The following is a 26,042-nucleotide window of genomic DNA, read 5'->3' on the forward strand; positions in this document are numbered from 1 at the left end:
TCACTATACTAATCACACTTACTATATCACTATACTAATCACACTCACTATATCACTATACTAATACCACTCACTATATCACTATACTAATCACACTTACTATATCACTATACTAATACCACTCACTATATCACTATACTAATCACACTCACTATATCACTATACTAATCACACTCACTATATCACTATACTAATCACACGCACTATATCACTATACTAATCACACTTACTATATCACTATACTAATCACACTCACTATATCACTATACTAATACCACTCACTATATCACTATACTAATCACATTTACTATATCACTATACTAATACCACTCACTATATCACTATACTAATCACACTTACTATATCACTATACTAATCACACTCACTATATCACTATACTAATCACACTCACTATATCATCACTAAACTAATCACACTATATTAATCATCCACGGTTTTCTATCCAACTATATAACCAATATATACAGATCAACACTGCAGCTGTCAAGCCACTCAGCGTTTCTTTTTCCCCTCAGCGGAAGAACAGAGGCTCAGTCTGTCCAATATGGAAAAGAGCAAGGCGTGAAGGACAGAGTGTTTGCCAGGTAATACACTAAATACACCACTTATTAAAACAAAACCATTAATATATTGTGATGTTCAGTAATGATATGGTTGACTTGGACACTAAAACAGTCAGTTGATGTGATGTGACTTGGATTTTGCCCTGTTTATATTTATTGTTAAGAATTACAGTATCCATGGAATATCAAAGTCAGACGTTCTGAGTCCGGAATCCAGACTTGCGTCCTAAACCTCAAATAACAACGTGTTCCTCACTGGATATAAAGCATCTTCCCAATTTAACAACCACTCTGTAACGCCAGTCTGAGTTATTCCAGATACTACAGGAAGTGGGGGTGAAGTGAAATATTCTAAGTAAGAAGGTCCACAAGCTGCTCGTGTCATACATTTTTCACATTTTATAACATTAGTATGAGGATTTATATAAATCGATTCATCTTTTTTCTGATGAACAGTTGTTTATTTAGGATTTTTCAACATAAGATAGGTGGTAACATTAAGGGTGCATCTCAAATCAGCTCAGTAATCAGGGAGTCATTCAAAATATGTAAAAGTATAGCACTTTGTGAAGGTTATTGTGTATTTACATATTTACAGCCAGTCAGTTACCCAACATGAAGAAAAGAAAGGGATAAAATGTCCTCGCATGTGGGCGGGACGTCACCGCGTTCAGTCCTCGACTTGTTTTCCGTGTGCGTGCATGTGGTTACATATTCTGAGAAAGATACATCTCAGTAACACAGGAAGCTTCCACAGGGTGGGTGCCTGCATGTGTGTGTGTGCGTGTGCGTGCGTGTGTGTGTGCGCGTGTGCGTGTGTGTGTGTGAAACAACAAAATCACTCCCTCTCAGTTTTAAAGTACAGTGTATTGTTTACTGTGTCATAGCAAATGATGTTGGGACTCAAGATGAGATTAAGGCTTTCATACTTTGCTTCTAGCAGGTACATTTTCACTTGCTTTTGTTTATTAAGTCTATCTTGTACTTATTCTTCTCGCCCTCTTTCCATTTTTTTGTGCTTTTGTATGTACTATTACACAGCTTACTGAGCGTTTCATCATCGCGGCTACATTATTTATTTTGGTCTCTGGTGAGTTTTCAGGCTGCCTGAACGACAGCGATAAATAAAATGCAGCAGCGTCGTCTGAGAGAACCGTCTAGCGCAAATGATGTGTCAAGACCGAAGATGAGTGCAAAAGTTTGCATCCCTCTGTGGTCTCTTGATCTGATATGGCTGTATTTTTCTAAATTTAACACAAATAAATACAGATAATTACAACAGATATAACTTTCCGGTTGTAGACTGAATGATGAATGATTTAACTATTAATATCACCATTAACACGCACTATATCACTGTATAAGCGACCGCATTAAGAAACGGTTTTAAATCAACTGCATTTTCATGAACTGAAGCTAGCTCTAGGATAGGATAAAGCTGGAATCGATTCCTTTATAAGCCTGAGTATGAATTATAAAGACCTAAATAACCTGCTGGACTACACAGCTGTTAATGGCCTGGGAATCAATATACAGTAACTGTGATGCGTTAGAAACATTTAAAATGTCATCAAGTAAAGTAAAAAAGTATATTTTGTAGAGTTATTAGTGTTACAAATCCATCAAGAGTTGGTGTAATAAATTATAAGAAATACTAAAAGGTAAAATGTATTTATTAACAATTATTATTTTTGTGATTGGTTATTAATTAATTTGCCAAAATTATTCTTATTATTAGATATAATGCTAGATATAAAGAACTAGAGACCATTGATTATAAGTCAGCTTAGTTGAGGAATCTTTTTGAGCACACACAACTTTTATGAGGCATTATTAGAGTTTGAAAAATTACTTAAGATTTATAAGAACAATTAAAAGAAAATAAAAGAAGCAGATTTTCAGATTTCCAGTCTTCCTTAAATTAGTAAGATTTTCTCCTGACCTGATCTTAGTAACATTGGGATACGAGTGTGTTTAAAAAACTAGAAGAAATAAATATTGAGTGATTTCATCCAAATTGGTGTCGAATTGGTATACCTTCATCTGACAAGCTCTCGTATTTCAAGTTAAAAGTTCACTAACGCTACTGTAAATACAAAACCACTATCCAAAAAAATAGTGAAACGGAGCTAACTTGATAACGTGCTAAATCAGTAGCAGTGATCTTTTGTGTTTGACATAATAACGAACTAAAGCTTGATGGAATCGGCTCATTACTTTAGTTTGATGCTCTACATTAGCAGTGTGTGCTGGAGAGTCTCTTAATATTCAGCAAGCATGCAAGAATTACACAGAGTGTAAAAAGCACAAGTGCTTTGATATTTTTTTATTTCAGGATCAAAATACTGGCTCTTTAAACAGTTAATAACAGTGTATTCAGCTAGACTAGGTGGCATATTATAAAGTAAAGTGACGTGACATACAGCTAAGTACGGCGACCCATACTCAGAATTCCTTCTCTGCGTTTAACCCATCCAAAGTGAACACACACAGCAGTGAACACACACACAGCATGAACACACACCCGGAGCAGTGGGCAGCCATTTACGCTGCGGCGCCCGGGGAGCAGTTGGGGGGTGGGGTGGTTAGGGGATGTGTGTGCCTTGCTCAAAGGGACCTCAGTCGTGGTATTGCCGGCTCGAGACTCGAACCCACAACCTTAGGAGTTAGGAGTTAGGAGGGTTAGGAATCAAACTGTCTAAGCATTAGGCCACGACTTCCCCATTATTACAAGTAATTTACTTTTATTTATATCCACCAATTATTAATGTAGTAGAACTGTAAACATTTCGTTTCGAAGCACTCTCACTGGAGACTCCTTGCTTGTATCTGTTAACAAACATCAATCAGAATTAAGCATTCAACCCACAACCATCTTAAACTCACCAGAACCGCTTCGCTGTTGAATGTGTTGTGTTTGTGACATTTGACCCCAGGTCACCCAGCAAGCCACTGGTCAGGAGGTTGGTGAGTGGGACAGACTGGGAGACGGTGAGCAGGAACTCTCTCTCAGACGAACGACTGGAGACACAAAGCCTGCCCAACCGCTCGCGCCCGGGTTCGCCCAATCAGTGAGTTCACAGATACATATTTTATACTTTTATATACTTTGATTTTACGGGTCAAACCTGCTTACTTTTGTGCAAAAATCTGAAAATAATTCAGCATTTTTTACGTGAATATATTCTTTGCAAAACTTTGCAGTCAACAGGAAATTTCTGCTGGGCTTTTTATCTGTTATGTGCACTGGCCTAAAGGTCTCATTTGCTCATAAGAAAACTGCAAGGGTTACTCAAGTGTTTGAAGGAATAACTAACCTGCCCACACACCTGAACACTGATTGATTGTCACCTGTCACCCGCAGCTCCATATTTGCTGCGGATGGCTCCCGAGTCCGTCCGTCCTCCATTGGGCACCTGGTGGATCACGTGATCGATGACTCGGTGTGCCAAGCTTTCACCAACCATAAGTCGGCATCGTCAACACAGGCTAACAGCATCAGCCTGGACTCGACCCCGTGAGTTTTCATCTAATTTATTACATTTAAGCAATATAGTGAACTTATTCAAATAGAAATTTTTTAATAAAAGCTTGCATTTTCCCCTCATTCTTCTGCAAACGTTGTATATCGTCGCTGTCAGGCGGAATCCTCGTATCTCCAAAACCATTACTTTTCAGGAAATTAAAAAAACGCCATACCTTATCTGCAGTGCACAGGGTTTAGTCCGCGTTGCAGTGGATTGTCTTGCGCTAAATTCCTGTCCTCATACGAGCACCAGAACTAGCGGGGGTCAAGATTTTTTTTCTTTGAGCCCAGTGTTTTGAAGACATTTACCTCAGAAGACGTGTTGATTCGTTGCGACTCTTATTAAGGAGAAATATGCCGCGAAGCTCTCCCACGGAGTGAGGAAGAGGTGGACAGTTGAAGTGTCCAATGGAGTTAAGAGACTTGCGCTCAAGCTATTTTCAAGACTTTAGATTGGTTAATAACTTGTAAAAATAACAGACCCACGTGGGGACTGACCAATAGCATCGATATGTGAAAAAATATGAAATTGACAAAATTTGGACATACGAGGTTTCCGCCCGACAGCGACATATGTAATTACAGTATATGAGAAGGGCTTCCTGTGATGTTATTTTGTCAGAGTTTGTAGACTTTGTCTTGCACATCCAGGGTTGGGGGTTCAATTTCCACCTCTTAGTAGTGTGCACAGAGTTTGTGTTGTGGGTTTCTCCCTGTCCAAAGACATTTGTGATGGTCTGAATGGCATCTCTAAATTGTTACTAGTGTGTGAATGGATGGGTGTTGTGTTGTGGGTTGGCACCAAAGTGTCTTCCATGCCTTGTCCTCTGAGACTCGATGATAGACCCCGGGCTCCCCGTAGCCCTGTATGGGATAAGCGATACAGAAAACAGATGAATGGATGGAGATTTTCCTGGACATAAAATGTAAACTTCTGAATTCATTCTGGTGCTGCTATCATGAGTTCCATCATCAATAAAATTTAGTGAGCCTGATCCAGAAGCAGTCATGCAAGCTAAGCCATGATGCTACCACCCTCATGTTTCACAGATGAGCTTGTATGTTTTGTATCGTGAGCAGATCATTACTTTCTTCTTACTTTTGCCTTTTTCTTCTCTTTGGTAGCGGTTCATATTGCTTTCGTGATCATACCAGCCTGTATGAACATAATTACGTGAAAGCGATGGCATTGATGGATTGTGACAAATAAATAGTCATTTGTATGAATAGACACAACTTTAATTATGTAGTTCAGATGTTTCAGCCACACCCATTGTTAACAAGTGTGTAAAATCAAGTACATAGCAATGCAATCTTCATTGACAAACACTGGGAGTAGATTGGGTTGTAAAGAGATGAACTCAGATTGAGACCTTTCTGCCCTGCTAGGTCTTTCTGCCCCAGTCAACTGTAAGTAATAATAGGCAAACATCTAGAAGCAGCAACAGTTCAGACAAAAAGTTTTTTCTTCTGTTCCAGTACTCACTACAAAGTTCCAAAGAGCCTCTTGAATTAACATCAGCATGTCTGGAGTGTATAGCAGTGGCTATTAACCAGGGGGTCATAACCCCCCAGGGTGTCGCAAAGAAAAACTTTTACAGAGCACCACCTCAGGCAACAGAATATTATTAAGAAGTTTCCTGGGCTGAGCAGTCTGTGGTTTATAGTCATCATAGCTGAACTGCTGATTAGACTCGAAGCAGTTTCCTGTTAAGAACAAGTATAGAGCCAGACTCATGGTTCAAGATAGTTCAAATCATGACTGGACCGCCTTGCCTCCACTAGCCACACCCACTACTTTGGAGTCACATGGTTAAATTTGGCAATGTTTTACGCCGGATTTCTCTATTTATCCGGCTTGGGACCGGCACAGAAGTCATTGGACTGTGACCCCCATGGCTAGATTACCCAATACGTTGGAGTGAGTATTCCAAAACATTGAAGTTGTTTTATATTATATTAATCTTCATCCATCTGTGGGGCAGATTGCACTCACAAAAAGGTTAAGAACTGCTGGTGTAAAACAAACCACCTACTGGAATGCCTAACAAGTAACAGCAGGGCATTATGGACTGGGGCTGTTTTTCAGTGTTTGGGCTAGGATGCAAAATTTCACTGAAGTGTATCGTTGCGGGGGCACGGTGGCTTTGTGGTTAGCACGTTCGCCTCACACCTCCAGGGTTGGGGGTTCGATTCCTGCCTCCGCCTTGTGTGTGTGGAGTTTGCATGTTCTTAGCCACTTTACTATAAACTTTTTCCTGTTTTTTTTTTTTTTTTTTTTTTTTTTTTCCCCCCCACATTTCTCAGCTTTAAATATGACTGGTGATACCATAAGGTTATTTAAAATCATCCTCACACCTCCAGGGTTGGGGGTTCGATTCCCGCCTCCACCTTGTGTGTGTGGAGTTTGCATGTTCTCCCCGTGCCTCGGGGGTTTCCTCCGGGTACTCCGGTTTTCTCCCCCGGTCCAAAGACATGCATGGTAGGTTGATTGGCATCTCTGGAAAATTGTCTGTAGTGTGTGATTGCGTGAGTGAATGAGAGTGTGTGTGTGTGCCCTGTGATGGATTGGCACTCCGTCCAGGGTGTATCCTGCCTTGACCCGAGGTAGTTCGGATAAGCGGTAGAAAATGAGAGAGTGAGAGAGAGGGTATTGTTGCAACAGTTTGGGCCTGACAATGCCCCTGTGCACAAAGTGAGGTTCATAAAGACACGGTTTAACAAGTTCTTCTATAGTATGGAAGAACTCCAGTGGACTGTACAGAGCCCTGACCTCAACCTGAACAAACACCTCTGAGATGAACTGAACCATTGATTGCAAACCAGGACAAAAATTCTTTATTGTCCAAATTAGGACAGATCCCAATGGTCACTCATGAAACTCTTATAGAAAGCCTTCTAAGAGGACTGGAGGTTTTATAGCTGCAAAGGTGCGGTATTTGCACCCATGGTTTCAGACTGGAATGTTCAACATACTTGGATATGCTGGTCCAGACACCCTTTTCCCCTCAGACTTGTTTGCACCCTTGTCTCAGTTACTTCTCAGATTTTTTTTTTCCTATTAATGCTTGAAAACAATCAGTAGCTTTTGGATTATATTGATATGGTCGACAGCTTTTGAAGCACAGCGTTCAAATGATTGTGGTGGTGTGTGTGTGTGCAGTTTTAAAGCAGAATAGGTCACAATTGTCAGTACTTTTTAACAGATCTGTTTTGCAACACTTTTTTTATCTTTATGACCATGTTCCCATAATATGTAGTACAACATGAGGTTGATTTTATAAAATAATCTAACAATTTTCACAAATCAGCAATACCAGATGAAGTGAATAACACTGATTATCTTGGACAAGGTGTAGGATTTATTAAGCAGCAAGTGAACAGTCATTTCTCAAAGGTAGATGTGTTGGAAACAGGAAAAATGGGCAAGTTACAACATTTTACTTGTAGTGAAACTTCCTTATAAGACGTACTAGTAAGCCAAATGCCCTCATCCCATAATTGAGACCCTGGAGTTTTCTTAGACGTAATGACTGTGAACGTAGGATCAAGGTGATGAACGCATGCTTCAGTACACTGGTGACCATTACTGTGTGTGCACATGTGTGTATAGTGGAGAAATGTTAATCAAGTTCAAATTTGAGTCATCACAGTTTCCACAGTGCTCAGACATGCAGTTGGCATTTGGAGCCTGTGTTTATTGTAGCGTTACACACTAGGTGGAAACTTTTTTGGTTGGGGCTGTGGTTTTCTTTTGCTGCTCATGGGAGGTCAGGAGATTGAAAAGTTTTGATGTATATGACAATATAATACAACATGTCTTTAGATACTAACTAGCTCTTACACCTCTACTCTGTGCACTTTGCCCTCTAACGCTTGAACGGAAGCACAGTGTGTGTGTGTGTGTGTATGTGTGAATGAATAATGAATATACTGTATAAACGCTTTAACCATGGTTTCGTTGGCGGCATCAATTAAACACTGGGTTTTTACTTTATGTTACCTTATTAATGCACTGCTTTAGTCTGATTTATCAGTTACATTAGTTATATAACATGTATAACAAATGAAATACCTATTAAACAGTTCTAAACTTGACCGTAACACTCTTGTGGTTGTGGCTAATGTGGTAATAGGGATTTAATCGTAAATCTAAAAACGACGTGGGCAACAGATTGCACGCACATGACTAATAGGTCATGTCCGCTCTATAAAGCAAGAAATGTACACAGAGCGGTTATTTTTGGCAATGCTTGCCTATTAATCAGGCTTTTCATTTCAACCAAGGATCACAACTTTGGATGGTTCTTTGTACAAAGAGACAGAGCCAGGGATTATTACAGTACATACAGTACTGCGTAATCATTTAACGTGTGATATGTAGTCTAGGAAACTGGATAATTTAAGAAAATTGTTTGTGTACTTGTAGCCCATCTGCCTCAAACTGCATTAAGGTGCTTTGAGATGCTGTTCAGTTCACCACCGCTGTACAGAGTTGTTCAGAGACGATCCAATCATCACCAAGGCGTTTTCCACCGTCGGAACTGCTGCTTATGACTTACTAAATAACAACGTTATTAAATTCTATATATTTGGACCTGCTGTGTTTTTCTGGAACTGTATGTCTTTATCTCAACCTGTTGGACTGGATGTTTCACCATTTTTACCTTCTACCTTCATCTTGTTTTATTTTACCTTCCTTTCACCTTCATCTTGTTTTATTTTACCTTCCTTTCACCTTCATCTTGTTTTATTTTATTGCCATTTTCTGATAGAAATGTCCGACAGGCATAAAATGCTTAGCGGTATCACTGTCTAGTGAACAGGACTGTTTTCCTTTCATGCTTGTAATCAGAGCATTAATAATGAGGCTGTGTGTGTGTGTGTCTATGTGTGTGAAGACCAAGGCCTGGTTACAGTTCTACAGGCATATGGAAGCTAATTCTCGCTTCTTGTTATGCTAACATTCAGACTCCCAATTTCTTTTAATCCAAGTGTTGTTAGATCCTGATTATTTCTTAGGATTTGTGCAGAAACCAGCTGTCATGCTGTCAGCACTGTGTGTACGGTATATTAGAGAATTGATTGTTGTTGTTTTTTTACTTCTAGTCGGTGGGTTGATGTCCGCTATATCAGCAAAATTATGCATCTTATGTGATGCACCTGTAAAACTGTATCCGGTTGGTTGTGCTCTCATTGCATTACCATCCTCTTTCATTTCCACTGTGCTGCCTCGCAGATCTCCAGACAGTGCAATAGACAGCCAACCTCCTGCACTTCCACCAAAGCAGTCCAGGAAGAACCTGATCAGTCACATCAGCCAATCCCGATCTGAGCTTGAGCTTGATGATCACGCCGCAGAACTCTATGACGTGCCTGGAGCTTCAGATAAGAGCATGGTGAGGCATTTATTTATTTATTTGTTTGTTTATTCATTCATCCATTTATCTATCTTCTAGTGTAGCAGTTCCTTACATTCTTTACATTTTTCCATACAGAATGGAGCAGTTCCACACGACAACCTCGTCCTGATCAAAATGAAACCGGATGAAAACGGACGTTTCGGATTTAACGTTAAGGTACGTTTGCGCTAAAAAAACGGTTGATTTGGGAAAGTACTAAAGGAATCGACCAAAGGATCAGCAATCAGTCACGATTCCTGTCCTCTGTCCACAGGGTGGCGCTGATCAGAGAATGCCCATCATTGTGTCTCGCGTCGCTCCTGGAACTGCGGTAAGCTCAATTTTTTTTGCCTGTAAGATTTCGTTTTAATTCCAGTTACAGCATCTAAAGCTAGTGGCCTCAAATAAAGTTGAATAAATTGGGGTGTACAACCCTTCTAAAATTCCCACACTAGGCGCTAGAGAACATGCACAGTATGTAGTATGTCATTTCCTGTGTATTGCATCCTTGTGTCATTTGACTCCTACCTCATATTCCGCAGGCGGACCTGTGTGTACCGCGTCTTAACGAGGGTGACCAGGTGGTGCTGATAAACGGGCGGGACATCTCGGACTACACGCACGACGACGTGGTCATGCTAATCAAAGCCAGCTGCGAAAACCAATCAGGAGAGCTTATTCTGCTAGTAAGACCCAACGGTGAGGATTGTCATTGCTTGTTACTGTTGTTATAATGTAAGTGATATGAAATTGGGGAAAAATATGTGAACCATTTGACCTGTTGTTGTCTGTTTAGTAACAGAATTGCTAACTGTTGTAGTTATTCTGAATGACTGCTAAAATATTCGCCGACTTTATTGAACACTTCCAGCAATTTACGACGTGGACGAAGAGGAGGAGAAGCTGGATTTGGAGCCGGAGTTCCAGTACATTCCAGAAAGCCACACTCTGGATCGCTCGCACTCAGACCCGGACGGATGGAAATCGTCCTTCCAGATGCTGAGAGAAGGCCTGAGCAATGGCTCTGTGCTCATTCAGTTTGATGTGAGTCACCTAGTACACACACTACACTGTTTTGTTAGACAGTGACATTTGTTAGATGTCAGAAGCTACATCCCGAATCACCTACTATACACTTACACTATGCACTAAAAGTCTAGTGTATGAAATTTCTAAGAGCAGTCTTGTCTCAACCTAAACTTTTTACTACGCATAAATATAAGCCCTTTCCCAGTCAATAACGAATTGTAGCCCCGCCCCCCTTCCGCTACATACAGTAAGCAGAGCTGTGAGTTTTGAGAGCATAAAGATTCCAAACTTTCACACATGGTTGAATAAGAACGTCACCCGAATCCTTGAAGTGCTTGAACTTCTTCATGGTGGATTTTTTTTAGCGGGAATAAACCACTCACGAGTAGGCGATTTGGGACGCACCATTTATCCTACAATGTCTGTCACACACACTTACTGACAAGCCCCATGTTTACAGTGCTGTTAAATCATTTTCAACATAGTTTAAACTGAAATAAAACACATTCTGTTCTCAGGAGGTTTAACCCAATGTGTCATTTTCATATCTCTATAACATCTATCATATGTTATAATTTTATACTTTTGGTATCTTTACCTGCTGTTGTATTTAAGGGTCCTCTGCTTTGCTTCTAAACATCACTTCCTGTTATCACGGTACACTCAGTGCTGTTTCCTGTTTCATGACTTTGCTGTTTCTCTAGTAGACTTTTCTCACGAGTTTGTGTGCTGAGGAGGCACAAAAAAAAAATCTGCTCTTACTTACTTGTTAGGCCTAGTCACATTTTGCTAATCTTCCGTCTCGTCATTTCCTTTGTCTCCAGCAACTGTATCGAAAACGACCCGGCATGTCCATGTCCTGCGCCAGGTTACCACAGAACCTGTCAAAAAATCGTTACCGGGACATTTCACCATGTAAGTACGGATATAACACAGTATTCTATTTCCTATATTTAAATTACTTGAAAAGGTTTTGACTCTCGAGCGCCTTGTTTAACGCAGACGACGCGACCCGAGTCGTCCTGCAGGGACCCGAGGACTACATCAACGCAAACTACATTAACGTGAGAACCTTTAAAATTACATAAATAAATAAATAAATAAATAAATAAATAATCTCTTAACCCTTAAAGAAGATAAATGAGGATGTATTTGTTCACATGCGTGCAGACCAACATACATACATATTATTTTTGCTACGAAGTTAATGAGCTCAAGCCTAAACTCTAGTATCCTGTACTATACGAGCACTGTTGTTAACAGTGTTGGTGTGTGTTTTTGTGTCCTAAGATGGAGATACCAGGTGGAGGTGGTGTAAGGCGGTACATTGCGTGTCAGGGTCCACTCCCTGCTACCTGTTGTGATTTCTGGCAGATGGTGTGGGAGCAGAGCGTCACCCTGGTGGTCATGCTCACCACACAGGTGGAACGGGGCAGGGTATGTGTAATGCTTTCCTTTCAGCTGTGCTCAGACACAGATACACACAGATAAAACCAAACAAATATCTTTTTTAAATGATCTGTAAAATTAATTCCTCATTTCTTGTGAGGAAAAAGTAAAAATAAAAATTTATTTTTACTTAAAATGAATAAAATGACCTACAGGTGATATCACATCAGGTGCAAATTATTAGAACATCATTACAGAGCTTTGTCTTATTTAATGGTGGGGTCTCTGTTGTTTGAGAAATGTTTCGGGCCAAAAACTAAACAAAAATAAAAACAAACGTGTAGCCAATGAGCAGAAAGGGGCGTGTCTTGTCAATATGTGGCGGAGAGAGTGTTCAGTGCGCATGTGTGACATTAGCAGAAAGCGGTTTTAACATTGACATGGAGGATAAAAACAGAGAAAGCGAAAAAAGGCTTACGATAAGGTAAGAAGTAGGACGTGTTAATATAGGATCAGCTTTCCAGCGCTGGAGAGAACTGAAGGAGCAGGAAGTTGGTCACATTCACAGATTGGAGTTTCCCAAGTCAATAACTCCTGAGCTAAACACTGTTACTACACAAATAACACCTCTTTTCTATCGTAGTAATGTAGAGACGCAGCTACAACCGTGTTTTGTGTAGTAACAGTGTTTAGCTCAGGAGTTATTGACTCGGGAAACTCCAATCTGTGAATATGCGCCAACCGCACCATAATAACAGTTAAAAAAAAACCTTTCTGCTCATTTTGAGATTGAAAATTGTGTCAACACAACGCCAAAGCTTTAGATTTCACTGACTCACAAGGCGGCTTTTTTTTTTTCTTTCAGGTGAAGTGTCACCAATACTGGCCGAACGTCTCCACCACTGGCACTTACGGGAATTTCCAGGTCTCCTGCGTATCTGAGGATGGGAAATCGGCATATCTGCTCCGAGCGCTGACGCTCACACACCTGGAGGTAAGGCACACAGTATGAAGTTAGTATTTCTCATTATAATTATTTCAAACTAAATGACTTTTATTATACTATACATTTGTTCATGTCAGTTTACCCTTAATGTGTCATGTAACCAGATGTATATGTGTATAAGTCTATTGTGTGTGTGTGTGTGTGTAGACTAAAGAAGAGAGGCATATTTGTCAGATGCAGTACATGGCTTGGCCCGATCACGGTGTTCCAGAAGATTCCAGTGATTTCATGAACTTTGTGAGCTTGGTGCGTAACAAGCGAGGAGACTTGCAGGACCCTGTGGTTGTGCACTGCAGGTGAGACCCAACGCAACACAAGACCATCATTCAACACACCGACATCCTCACACAAAAAGTGTTTGCCCCCTTCCTGATTTTTTTTTTATTTTTTTTGCATGTTTGTCACACTTTAATGTTTCAGATCATCAAACAAACTTAAATATTAGTCAAAGATGACACAAGTAAACACAACATGCAGTTTTTAAATGAAGGTTTTTATTATTAAGGGAAAACAAAATCCAAACCCACATGGCCCTGTGTGAAAAAGTGTACACACAGGGCCAAAAAAAAAATCAGGAAGGGGCAAACACTTTTTCACACCACTGCAACATTTTCAAACAACAGTCAATCTGTGATATTCAGGATAATAGAATATAATTCTGGAATATACTGAACACCATGTAATTAAAATGTAATCTAAATGTTACACTTTTTTTCCCTTAGAATAAAGCACATGACCTTATTTCAGTAAACGTTTTTATGTTACTTTGAAAACCCTTTTTTTTTTCTTTTTTTTTTTTTTTTATATAAAAGAAATCTGTTACTCTGATATCAGTACATGATAATCAGTTGCTCAGTGTGAGCTCAGCCTGTCCTTGACTGATCCATTGCCCTTCCTCTCCTCCTCCCCATCCCCCTGGCAGCGCTGGGATTGGTCGCACAGGGGTTCTGATCACCATGGAGACAGCAATGTGTCTGATCGAGCGGAGTCAAGACGTATATCCGTTAGACATCGTACGGACCATGAGAGACCAGCGAGCCATGATGATTCAAACTGCAGTGAGTAGTGAAGCTTTTTTTTTTTTTATCCCTCTGCTCAAGAAGATCCAGGCATTGTTCTCGACTCTCCATTTCGATTGGTCAGATGTTGGTTTATAGTCGATCTAATCTCAGTTGTTTCTGTTTTGCTGGCTATTTCACAGAGACGTGTATGATGGTGTAGATATTTCACAAATAAATCAGGACGGTAATTTTCTATATGGTTATGCTTTTGGTTTATATATTCTGCAATTACATAAGAGCAAACAGGAACGTTTTGATGGATGAACAGATAAAAAGTAGAACATTTTGTACTTAATAAATTTCAAATTCTAATCAGCACCAAATCGCTGCAGTAGAAGAGAAATAAAAAGACGTCTGAACCGCTTTTATAGGATGATAACAGTAGCTTCATGCCACTCCATTACTGGATCTTGACAGCAAACCCCAAGTGTTTAATTTCTTACTTATTATATTATAGTATTGTTATTGTATTTATTGTTATCCCACTATATTATAACCTATTAAAAATACATTTGTGTTATGAACTTCTATACTCCTCAAAGATCTAGTGATGAAAAGAACAAACAACTTGTGGAAGAGAAATATGTAAAGTTAAAGCCAGTCAAATAAAATTTGAGATCTGGCCTCCAGTTTTCACTCCATTTTACTACCTTTACAGAGTCAGTATCGGTTTGTATGTGAAGCCATTCTGAGAGTGTATAACGAAGAGATAGTGAAGCCGCTGGAGCCGCCGGAGCTGCCGGAGCTGACCGCATGCACAACAGAGGAATAAAGAGCTACCATGTCCTGGATTCCTTAGCGACTGCAACTGTCCCTCTGTCACCTCCTGGTGGATGGCTGCATTCATGACCCCTGCAAATTGGAACACAGGCGACAAAAGCACTATTTGCACTTTAGAACAATTGACCACTTGAGGGGATTTACTAGAAAGACAAATGCATCAGGGTGTTGTATAAGCATTAACTTTTTAACAGTGATAAACTTTCAGGGTGGAGGCAAAACTGAACAGAACTAAAAGACAATAGAAAGTTGCTTCTTGTAGTGCCATACACTGAAATGAGCCAACCTGGAACAAGCCCTTGGATCACTTTCCTCTGTTCAATGCTATTTATGATTTTTTTTTTAATTAAAGAGTAAAAAAAAGAGGCTCATGTCCTTCCCACAGTTCACCATTTCATTTCATGTCTTTCTAAATCCCTGCTATTTCTGCCCAGTGAAATTCAAGTTGTCTGCTTCTGTTCATTGCTCTGATGTTTTGAATCTAACACTGACATGAACACTTTCGATTTAGGTCTTGACTCTCTGTTAAATTCATATCATGGTTTAGGACAGCAGCTAAGGGTTAAACTACTGTATACAGTGTTCGAAATAATGTGAAAAATAATGTGATAATGTTCCTTGCTAGCAAGACTTTTTTTGCTGTAACGTTTACTTATATGACACACCAGATCAGACTGACTGCTTTGGCATGAAATCCATTTTTTTTAATCAAAGGATATGGATCAAACAATGATGTCATTTAAATCTACATTATATTTTACCCCATGTAAATTTTGTTACCTAATGCATGTCGGCAGAATTTTATGAGGCTCTTGTGCCACATTTCAACATACAGGGTTTTATTTTTTTTTTAGCAGAATACTCACCTGAGATCTCACCTCAAAGTGTCTCACTGGATAACTAAGGTAAATGCACCTAACTAACTGATATAAAGGTGCTACAGGTCCAACCCATGTACCTTATAAGAGTGAGGTAAAAATGCTGTGGGCCCCAACCTGCTACCTTGCAAACTGAAGGGTCTGTAGAAGGCTTATATCAGCATCAAGTAACTAGCACAGTCTCTATACCAAACTGAACAAGGTTCTAAAGGCCCAGACCCAATTCCATGGGTCAAGAAACAATGCTATATACCCTATCCCTGTACCGGAGTACCTATGCTAAAAGTGTTCTAGACCAGACCAGACCCCAGACCCCTGGCTAAGGAAATTATGCTAAAGACCCTGACCCTGTCCCAATCTACCTAAGGTGCTAATGTTGAGAGCTTTGTAACTGGATAAGAAAATGTTGCTGTAGACCCCAAACTTGTCCTGGAGCACCTAAGGTAAAGGTGCTATAGCCCAGACCCCAGTAACTGGCTAAGGAAATTATGCTATAGAGCCTGACCTTGTCCCAATCTGCCTAAGGTGCTATAGCCCAGACCCCAGTAACTGCTGTAGACCCTGTCCTTGTACTGTATCCCCTGACACAATTCATTAACAAATTTAACAGTTCTATAGGTCTGACATCTGCACATTCCCGAGATGAAGGTGAAGTTGGCCTCCTGTCTGCAGGTAGATATTATTAAGAAGTATTAGGAAAGCTCTTATTTGTCACATATACATTATAGTACACTTAAATTCTTTGCTGTGCTTGATAGGAAGTTCGGGTCAGCCATGTTATGGGGGTTAAGGTCTTTCCTTGAGGGTCCAACACTGATGTTTGGGTTTGTTGAGGCTTGAACAGCATCTTCATCTCCACTAGCAATGGATAGTACCAGTAGTACCTTTGCCTGAGTCAGCTTACAGTACCTTTTGCTTACTTAACCTTGTGCAAGGAAGGAACCTTTTGATATCATTACCTTCATGAAAGAAGAGGTCCTATGAAGCTTATGTCCCTGTGCCTAGAAACTGAGGTGAAAGTATCAACATTGTATCTGATAAAATATTGGTTCTGTAGGTATTGTTCTAGTACTGGCATTGGCTAAAGACGTTAGTACAATTAATAGGGTAATGATGTGATAATGATAGTAATTGCACCTAGTCCGGTACCTGACTCCATTAAAGGTACTATTGCACTGGCCCTTGCCAATGGAGATGAAGATGACATTGATCACTGACCGTACATGGGTAATTAAGGTTTATAATGAGTTATAAGCCTTGCCTTTTTAACTGGAGAATTAACATAGATTTATTCTACACCTGATTTCACAGAAAGCTCTATAGACCAGCCCGTATTACCTGAGTACCTAAAAAAATGTGTTCGTTGACATAACACTCATCATTAGTCCCTCATTCCTTTGTGAATAAACTCAAATTGTGGAATACACACTGAATTTCCTTTTGTTGTTAATCTCCCTTTTCCCTAAAGAAACTGGAAAAATGATGTGACCAACTACTGTTTTCATGTCTTGCTCTTATTCCATCCGTCCTGTTTTAAGAATTGCACTCCACAATGTATAAGGGATTTGGCTTCCAGGACCAACACCTGTTTTCGTCCTAATGAATGTCCATCAAGCAGACATGCGAGCTTCCGTGCGTGTTGTGATGAAACTTAAGCTATAGATTTGCTATTAATATTGTGTTGGGACAATGGTATTTTTGTATTATAAAAGTTGAGAGAAAAAAAAAAAGAGACAACACTTTGCAGCTGACTTTGTAGCCTGTCGAGCTACTTTATTCTTACTGTAGTTATGGGCAAAGGGGAGTCATGTTGAAATTATATTTATGTCAAAAAATTTGTTAAATAGAGACACCTGTAGGAACATCTCTTAACTACATAGTGTCAAATGTTAAATATTTGTAAATATGTTGTTATATATTAAAAAAGTGTTCTGAAAAGATGGCTTTAGTTTTTGTCTTTGTTTGTTTGTTTTGTTTTTTTTGTTTGTTTTTTTTTTGTTTCTAACCTGGCCAAAAAAAAGCTGGTCAACGATCACGAACAATATAATAATCATTGTACCTATATACAAATATACTTCAAGATACACTGGAGTTGTCTTTAGTCGAAGAAAATGAGCACTTTTTAATTTTTTCTATTTTTAAAATTCTATACTGTACAAAAATCTTTAATTACATTGCATCTTACACGTATGTGACAAGGTGTTGAGTAGGTAAAGACTGGTACTGCCACTGTACTGCCGTTGTCTAGGTTAAACTGGCTGGCATTTCTTCCTGCTGTGAGGAGAGACCCGGTAATTTTCAGCACAAGCGCATCTATAGCCACCTCTGTGGTTCAGGCAGATGTGGGAGCAGCCAGCATTCCTCACTGTACATTCATTAATATCTGGAAAAAAGAAAAATTCACAGGATAGGCAAATTATTTTGGATATTTCTGGAAATTCCTCCATTCTCTTATATAGACTGACCTTTGCACTGGTATCCATTTGGATGCTGTGTGTATCCACGTGGACAGATGCAGCGGTGTGTGCCTGGCAAGTTAACACACTTCCATTCACACTTGTGCTGCTGATGGTGTTGCATTTGCTCCATCTCTTCACACTCGTTAATATCTGAAATAAACACACTCTACTACAGTCCAATCTAATAGATACATGTATATTTATAAGGGTTATAACATATTTTTGTACAGTCCAATTTCTACTATACAGGGGCGGTTCTAAAGGCGGGGCCACAAGGGCCCTGGCCCCTGCTGAAATCTGATTGGCCTCTGATTGGCCCCGTTCCATCAATCGTCCACGAGAACAGCAACCAATCACAGATGCAATTCCACCCAAAAACAATTGGTGGCACTCGAGCGTTTGAAAAAGGAATGACTGCCGAAATGTATTTGCACCGTACTGAATAATTTATTTTGTGTGCTTGAATGTACCCTGTACTTGGCCCCTGAATGTAACATGTGGCCCCTTAATGGCCCCTGTTACAGAAAAATCCTAGAACCGCCACTGCTACTATATAAATATGTGCCAGTAGAATTAAATTTGCACATTCATATGCTCATAAATGCCTGTGATGTCATCTGTCCCACCAATAAAGCATGGTTTGGGATTAAATCTATTGATCTTCCAACTTTAAAAGAAAGTCGTTATTGTTAAGACAGAACATATCTTTTGGCAATTGATGGTGTTATATTACCGTGTTGTGTTCTCTTCAATCATGAACATTTACTAAAGATGAAAATTGATGTTATCTATGGGGCATGACACCTTTTCTTTGCTGATTAGATAAAATGGTGACCAACCCCACAGGGACTTGCCGTATGGCTCTGTTTCCCAAACTGACCCTGAACATGACAAAGCGGTGACTAGGCCATGCTGCACAATCATCTAGTATTGGATATACAGTATATCAAAATAATGCTTTAAGAAAACAAAACAGTATTAATATTTTAAATTCTATTCGCACAAATGTTTCACAATGTTCGAATTGTACCTTTCATATACACAATCATACACAGTGCAACACTTTTATTGTAATTTCTAGCTAATGAATGTTCTGTAAAATCACTAAATTTTCAGGTAGATTACATCAAATCCTTCACCACTAATATTTGTTACAGTTGCTCTAAATTCTGATTCAGAAAGTTTCACTATATTTTGACCAAATCAAAATGAATGTTTTTTTGTATAACTTTTTTTTACAACACAATTTGCTTTAAAGCCGCTTTAGACATTGCAATAAATTCCATTTCTCTTGTAAACGACTGATGCACCTACCGAAACACGGCAGCGAGGTTGAATTTCCTACCAGCGGGTCAGGACGTTTTCTGCGGTATCCTGGTGGACACTCAGGAACGCAGCCCATCCCATCCCCAGCGAGCCGATATCCGTTTGAACAGACACAGTGGAAAGAACCTGGTGTGTTCACACACGCGTTCGCACATGGTCCGAGACCCGTGTTCTCCATGCATTCATCTGTATCTGTACAATCAGGACAAACTCAAGAAAATCTCAACCTCTAATAATACATATTTAAATTCCATGAAACCAGAGACACGAGTCAATTAATTTATCATGACTGACCTTCACAATGTCCGTCTGTGACGTTCATGCTATACCCAGCAGGACAGAGACAGTAAAAACTACCTGGTGTGTTAACGCAGCCAAACACACAACGAGCCAAGCCAGCATGCATCACACACTCGTTCACATCTGGAGCAGAGAGATACGAGTCACAGAATCCACCTGATAACAGCATGGCTTGTCTGTTTAGCCTCAAATCTAATCTTCCTTGTAATGCGATTATAATGCATTATACTTCTGGCTATTAATGCAGTTAATGCAGACCAAACAGTCTGTTATGTGGCAAAACAATCATGCAGATGCGACGCAAAGAGCTTTACATCATTAACATCAAACATCAGATTGCAGTCTGATGTCTGTTACTGGAGCAGTGGCGTGGTTGCTGGAACCATATGGGCTGGTTTGAATATTTAAATAAACTTTTTCCTGTTGTGATTTTATTTATTTATTTATTTTTAACTATTATTAACTGAAGACCTGTATCTGTATGATATTATGCTTTGTACTGTGTGTGTGTCTCACCGATGCAGGACATCCTGTCGGTTGAAAGCCGGAATCCAAGCCTGCAGCTGCACCTGTATGAGCCAAAGGTGTTTTCACAGATCTGCTGGCACTCATGAAGACCCTCCACACACTCGTCCAGATCTACAAACCACACAGACATGCTGTTTGCAGAAACACATGCTGTTTGCAGAAACACAGAGACGCTCTACATGTCTGGAGCGGATTAAAGAGGGGATGTTATATCATATGGATGACCGTTCAGCGGTGGAATAAAGACATGTTGTGCTGCTTATTTCAGATCACAAGACAGACAGGATTGTAGAAAAGTAATAAACATTTCCTTGTATAATTCCCACATGTAAATATGATCATCTTAGTAAGTGAAAACCAAGCTGCTCTAATGTTCTGCTCTGCACTATAACATGCCACAAGCGTATGAACAACCTAGAGGATGTTTTCTGCATCAAACCCTAGAAACTTGTTTTCCGTTGTGGTACAGTACGGATGCTCTGCTTGCTATAAATGACCAACATTACTGTATATGTTTAGTAGAGTAGCAGAGTAACAGAAAATCACTGGGTTCGTCTCAATCCTCTCCCTTGTTCTGCAGTAGTCAGAGCACGGGGGAAGTCCTGGCCTAGTGGTTAGAGAGTCTGACTCCTAACCCTAAGGTTGTGGGTTCAAGTCTTGGGCCAGCCACAACTGAGGAGCAAGGCACCGAACCCCCCAACTGAGCCGGAGCCGCAGCATACTGTAAATGCTCCGTGTGTGTGTTCACAGTGTGTGTGTGTGTTCACTGCTGTGTGTGTGTGCACTTTGGATGGGTTCAATGCAGAGAACGAATTCTGAGTATGGGTCACAGTACTTAGCCGTATGTCACGTCACGTCACTTTCACTGAGCTGACCATTTTTTAACGCTTTCTCTCTTCCTCTCTCTCAATCGCAAAATCATTCCACTTGCTCTCTAAAAATCCTAGAATGCAACATAAAACCAGGGAGCATCTATTCTCATTTTTGTTCCTTTACCGGTTATATTTTCTGTAGCTTCGTTTACAAGCGTAATTAGCTTTTTTGTCATTAAATGATTACTTGGGTTAGCACCTTTTTCGTGCAGTTTATTTCACTAGACAACAATCCGTCTTGAAGCAGCAATATATAAATATCTGACCGCTTTGGTTTTTAACGATGACTGATGAGTAAATTAGAAGGTTACTGGAATTTGAGTCATCAGTGTCCCAGTGTGTAGTGACCCAGAGATCTTAACAACTCGTGCACAATATACTGAGACCGAGGTCATGAGATAGAGACTAAGATCTCCTTGTTTATGTCATAATTCATAATTCATCATTCATTCATCTTCTACCGCTTATCCGAACTACCTCGGGTCACGGGGAGCCTGTGCCTATCTCAGGCGTCATCGGGCATCAAGGCAGGATACACCCTGGACGGAGTGCCAACCCATCGCAGGGCACACACACACACTCATTCACTGACGCAATCACACACTACAGACAATTTTCCAGAGATGCCAGTCAACCTACCGTGCATGTCTTTGGACCAGAGGAGGAAACCGGAATACCCGGAGGAAACCCCCGAGGCACGGGGAGAACACGCAAACTCCACACACACAAGGCGGAGGCGGGAATCGAACCCCCAACCCTGGAGGTGTGAGGAGAACATGCTAACCACTAAGCCACCGTGCCCCCCGATTTTTATTTATTTATTTTTTAAATAATCATATGGTATAACCAGTCATATTTAAAGCTGAGAAATGTGGAAAAAAAATTTAAAAAACAACAGGAAAAGGTTTATAGTAAAGTGGCTAAGAACGAGGGCAGTAAAGAATGTCCTATACCTGCTGTGGCTCGCCCTCATTACAATAACACCCTGCTGTGGGACAAGAATTCACAGCCTTGGGGAAACTCTTAAGAAAAAGTGACAGAACATGAATTTAAAAGGCATTTAGTACAAAATCCAGATGTCCCGGCTGTTTCGCTGACAGATACGTATACATAAAGATTTACGGTGACCAATGGGAAGTTTTTGTCACAGAACCACGAATGAAACAAATGAGGGGAAGCGGTATGAGCTTTATGAGTTTACCTTCTGCTGTTGTTAATGGTCTTACATGGTACCACAAGATGCTCACTAATGCTTCAGTAAATAATCTGACTTGAATATTGTATTGCTGCTGAAATGATAAATACTGTCATGTATTCTAAAATATACTCATTTGAATAGAACAGAAGCCTTTATGATGTCACATAGACTTTACAGCACAGTGAAATTCTTTCTTCACATAATCCCAATGTTGGGGTCAGAGCACAGGGTCAGCCATAATACAGCACCACTGGAGTAGAGAGGGTTAAGGGCCATGCTCAAGGGCCCAACAGTGGAAGCTTGGCAATGTTGAGGCTTGAACCCTGATCCTCTGATCAACAACCCAGAGCCTTAACTGCTTGAGTCATTACTGTTGTTATGGGTAAAGCAAGATGCTTCTTTTTTCCTAGAATCCGATCACATCCCTGGACTTATCTACAGGAAAAAAATGTGCTCTGGAATAAACATGGATCTCTGACCTCGACATGTCCTTTGGTCCCCCAGCAGCAGGAAGCCAGGCTGGCAGCGACACTCAGCATGATTGTGATTGTGTGCATTCACCTGGCACACTTGAGAGCAGCCGCCATTGTTCACAGAACATGCAGTTAACCCTGTGGGCAAGAAACATAGAGAATACACCTGCTTCAAAATAGAACATTTTCATTTTATCAATCTAACAGCCATGGAAAAAAAAAAGTCTGTCATTATTCTCATATTTAAACTAAAAAAAAAGAGGATGTTTGCTGCTTCCTGAAATGATTTATTTCCATAAAGATCCAGTCACGATCTGCTCCAGGCTAATTTATTTACCCTTGGAGGATATAAGGAGGATTGAAACACTTTAAAAAAACAGAACCAGTTCATGTTTCTCTTGCTACAACTCTATTCTGTATACATACAGTATGAAGCTCAGCAAACGTTTGATACGTCTCCTGTCCTTTTCTCACAAGGCAATAAGCAGATGTATGCAACATCTGCATCAGGAGAAAGATAATGAACTCAGCAGAGCAAAAGCCCAGGGTATTCACAAAATAATCCCAAGTTAGTCTGATGTACAGTCTGGAATTCAGTCACAGTGAATTTAGCAGGTTAGAGAGATTTCGACTGGCTTTCATACACGTTTACTCGAAGCATCAGCACAGCGGTGCGCCTGAATAAACCAAGGTTAAGAAAAGTGTTACATTAATACATGCTCATGTGCATTATTACACCAGAGATTCAGGACTGTGGAAAAAACTAGCAGGGTAAAAAGACGGTACAGTCATTTGAAAATATAATTGCGGAAGACTGTGCTGGGAATACACTTTACTGTATGTCTTGCTTCAATTACTTTGACATGACTTTATATGACGTCTAGGGGTATCAACAGGAACTTCTTTTGCATTTTTATTTATGTGTCTGTCTGTCACTAGATTTTATTTGGTGGACATGAGCTTCTGTGCTGCCAGCTTTCCAGATCTTCCATTTGAGTGGGTTTTAAAGATGGGTACATCCTTAAATTGTGTTATATGGTGCATTATTTATTATCCTAGACACTAACTGCTCTGATGACTGATCAGAACAAGCTAAACTTAATAGCCATGTGATGGTCACTGAACAAACTGCTCTCCATCATGGAAAATTGCTTCTTTTTCATTTGTTTTGTTTTATTTCTTTATCTTTTTGAATACTGTACATATCTGTGGTCTCTTTTTATACATTATGTTTTGTATATACTGTATATTATATTATGTCTCTATTCTTTTTATAGAATAAGAAAAGAATTTATTCTATTTTAGAATATTCTATTTATTCTATTCTCTTTTTTTTTTTTCTATTTTCACTTTGCTGCTGTAACAGAGAAATTTCCCCATTGTGAGATGAATAAAGGCTCATCTTATCTTATCTTATCTTATCTTATCTTATCTTATCTTATCTTATCTTATCTTATCTACACTGCTCAAAAAAATTAAGGAACATTTGAAAACAAATCAGATCTCAATGGGGAAAAAAAATCATGCTGGATATCTATACTGATATGGACTGCGTTAGGAACAAAAGGCTGCCACAACATTTGATGGAATTGAAAACTATCAACCTACAGAGGGCTGAATTCAAAGACACCCTGAAAATCAAAGTGAATGATGTGATGTGGCAGTCTAATCCATTTTGCTTAAATCTCATTGAAGCAACTCAAAATGGTGCACAGTAGTTTGTATGGCCCCCATGTGCTTGTATGCATGCCTGGGGTCCTGGGGTATCTCATTCTGGGGTATCTCCTTCCCAGATCTGGACCAGGGCATCTCTGAGCTCATGGACAGTCTGAAGTGCAACCTGACAGCATTGGCTGGACTGAAACAAAGTCCCAGAGGTGTTCTATTAGATTTAGATAGATTTTAGATGGGGGCCAGTCAATGGTATCAATTTCTTCCATTCCTCAAAGCTCTCGTCACATGACACCAGGCATTGTCGTGTACCAGGAGGAACACAGGTTTCATGGCAAATGCTAATCGTGCTCAATGGTGCCAGGCATTTAACACATTGCAAACTGAAAGGATGGCAGGCACTAAGGTCACCCTGAAGTCTGTTTCTGATTGTTTGGTCAGAGATAATCACACTAGTGGCCTACTGGAGGTCATTTGGTAGGGCTCTGGCAGTGCTCATACTGTTCCTCCTTGCACAAAGGAGCAGATATTAGTCCTGCTGATGTGTTAAGGACCTTATTCGGCCCTGTCCAGCTCTCCTAGAGAAACTGCCTGTCTCCTAGAATCTCCTCCATGGTTTTAAGACTGTGCTGGGAAACACAGCAAACCTTCTGGCAATGGCACGTATTTATGTGCCATCCTGGAACAGTTGGACTGCTCGTGTAACCTCTGTAGGGTTCAGGTATCACCTCATGCTACCAGTAGTGATACTGACCCTAGTCAAATGCAAAACCTGTGAAAAACAGTCAGAAAAGATGAGAACGGAAAAAATGTCAGTGGCCTCCAGCTTTAAAATCATTCCTTTTTAAGGTTGTCTCATTGTTGCCCTTCTCATGCACCTGTTGTTAACACCAAAGCAGCAAAAACTGATCAACAACCGACGAGATCACAGAAGTTTAACTGAAAAAGTGAAAGTGACATACGGCTAAGTACGGTGACCCATACTCAGAATTCATTCTCTGCATTGAACCCATCCAAAGTGCACACACACAGCAGTGAACACACACACACACACCATGAACACACACCCGGAGCAGTGGGCAGCCATTTATGTTGCGGCACCCGGGGAGCAGTTGGGGGGGTTCGGTGCCTTGTTCAAGTGCACCTCAGTCGTGGCCCGAGTCGTGGCCCGAGTGCCTCAGTCGTGGCACCTCAGTGCCGGCCCGAGACTCGAACCCACAACCTTAGGGTTAGGAGTCAGACTCTCTAACCATTAGGCCACGACTTCCCCTGACTTAATGCTATACTGATGATATAAGACTCGAAAAGGTGTTCCTTTATTTTTTTTGAGCAGTGTATGTATTATTCAGGGTTATTTGTAGTTCTGGAGTTGTTTTTAATTTTTTTGCTGCTGTAACTTCATTTTGAAATTATGAAATGTGCTTAAAAAAAGTAAGTTTGACGAGAAAGAGAGAAACTATATAAACTTTTATACTGTATAGGTATAAAAAAATTTAAAAAAACCTACACCAATATGTATATAGAGGCTGTGTGTAACCTCTATATATCTGTGATAGAGCT

The 26,042-nt window shown here is 40.1% G+C and overlaps 1 protein-coding gene across 1 annotated transcript in view; it reads left to right on the forward strand.

Moving 5' to 3' along the window:
* ptpn4b (protein tyrosine phosphatase non-receptor type 4b) overlaps positions 1-17,595 on the forward strand; it is a 39,664-nt gene extending 22,069 nt beyond the window's left edge. Inside the window, exons 13-27 of the mRNA XM_060859281.1 lie at positions 537-605; positions 3,521-3,655; positions 3,949-4,101; positions 9,350-9,509; positions 9,609-9,689; positions 9,787-9,843; positions 10,055-10,211; positions 10,384-10,556; positions 11,366-11,456; positions 11,544-11,605; positions 11,832-11,978; positions 12,796-12,924; positions 13,084-13,232; positions 13,859-13,994; positions 14,656-17,595. Coding sequence (XP_060715264.1) covers positions 537-605; positions 3,521-3,655; positions 3,949-4,101; positions 9,350-9,509; positions 9,609-9,689; positions 9,787-9,843; positions 10,055-10,211; positions 10,384-10,556; positions 11,366-11,456; positions 11,544-11,605; positions 11,832-11,978; positions 12,796-12,924; positions 13,084-13,232; positions 13,859-13,994; positions 14,656-14,769 — 1,813 coding nt within the window. The 3' untranslated portion in view covers positions 14,770-17,595. The remainder of the gene's footprint in view (positions 1-536; positions 606-3,520; positions 3,656-3,948; positions 4,102-9,349; positions 9,510-9,608; positions 9,690-9,786; positions 9,844-10,054; positions 10,212-10,383; positions 10,557-11,365; positions 11,457-11,543; positions 11,606-11,831; positions 11,979-12,795; positions 12,925-13,083; positions 13,233-13,858; positions 13,995-14,655) is intronic.
* Positions 17,596-26,042: the final 8,447 nt, after the last annotated feature.

The sequence above is a fragment of the Tachysurus vachellii genome, chromosome 23 (genome assembly GCF_030014155.1).
Source record: "Tachysurus vachellii isolate PV-2020 chromosome 23, HZAU_Pvac_v1, whole genome shotgun sequence".
Taxonomy (NCBI): domain Eukaryota; kingdom Metazoa; phylum Chordata; class Actinopteri; order Siluriformes; family Bagridae; genus Tachysurus; species Tachysurus vachellii.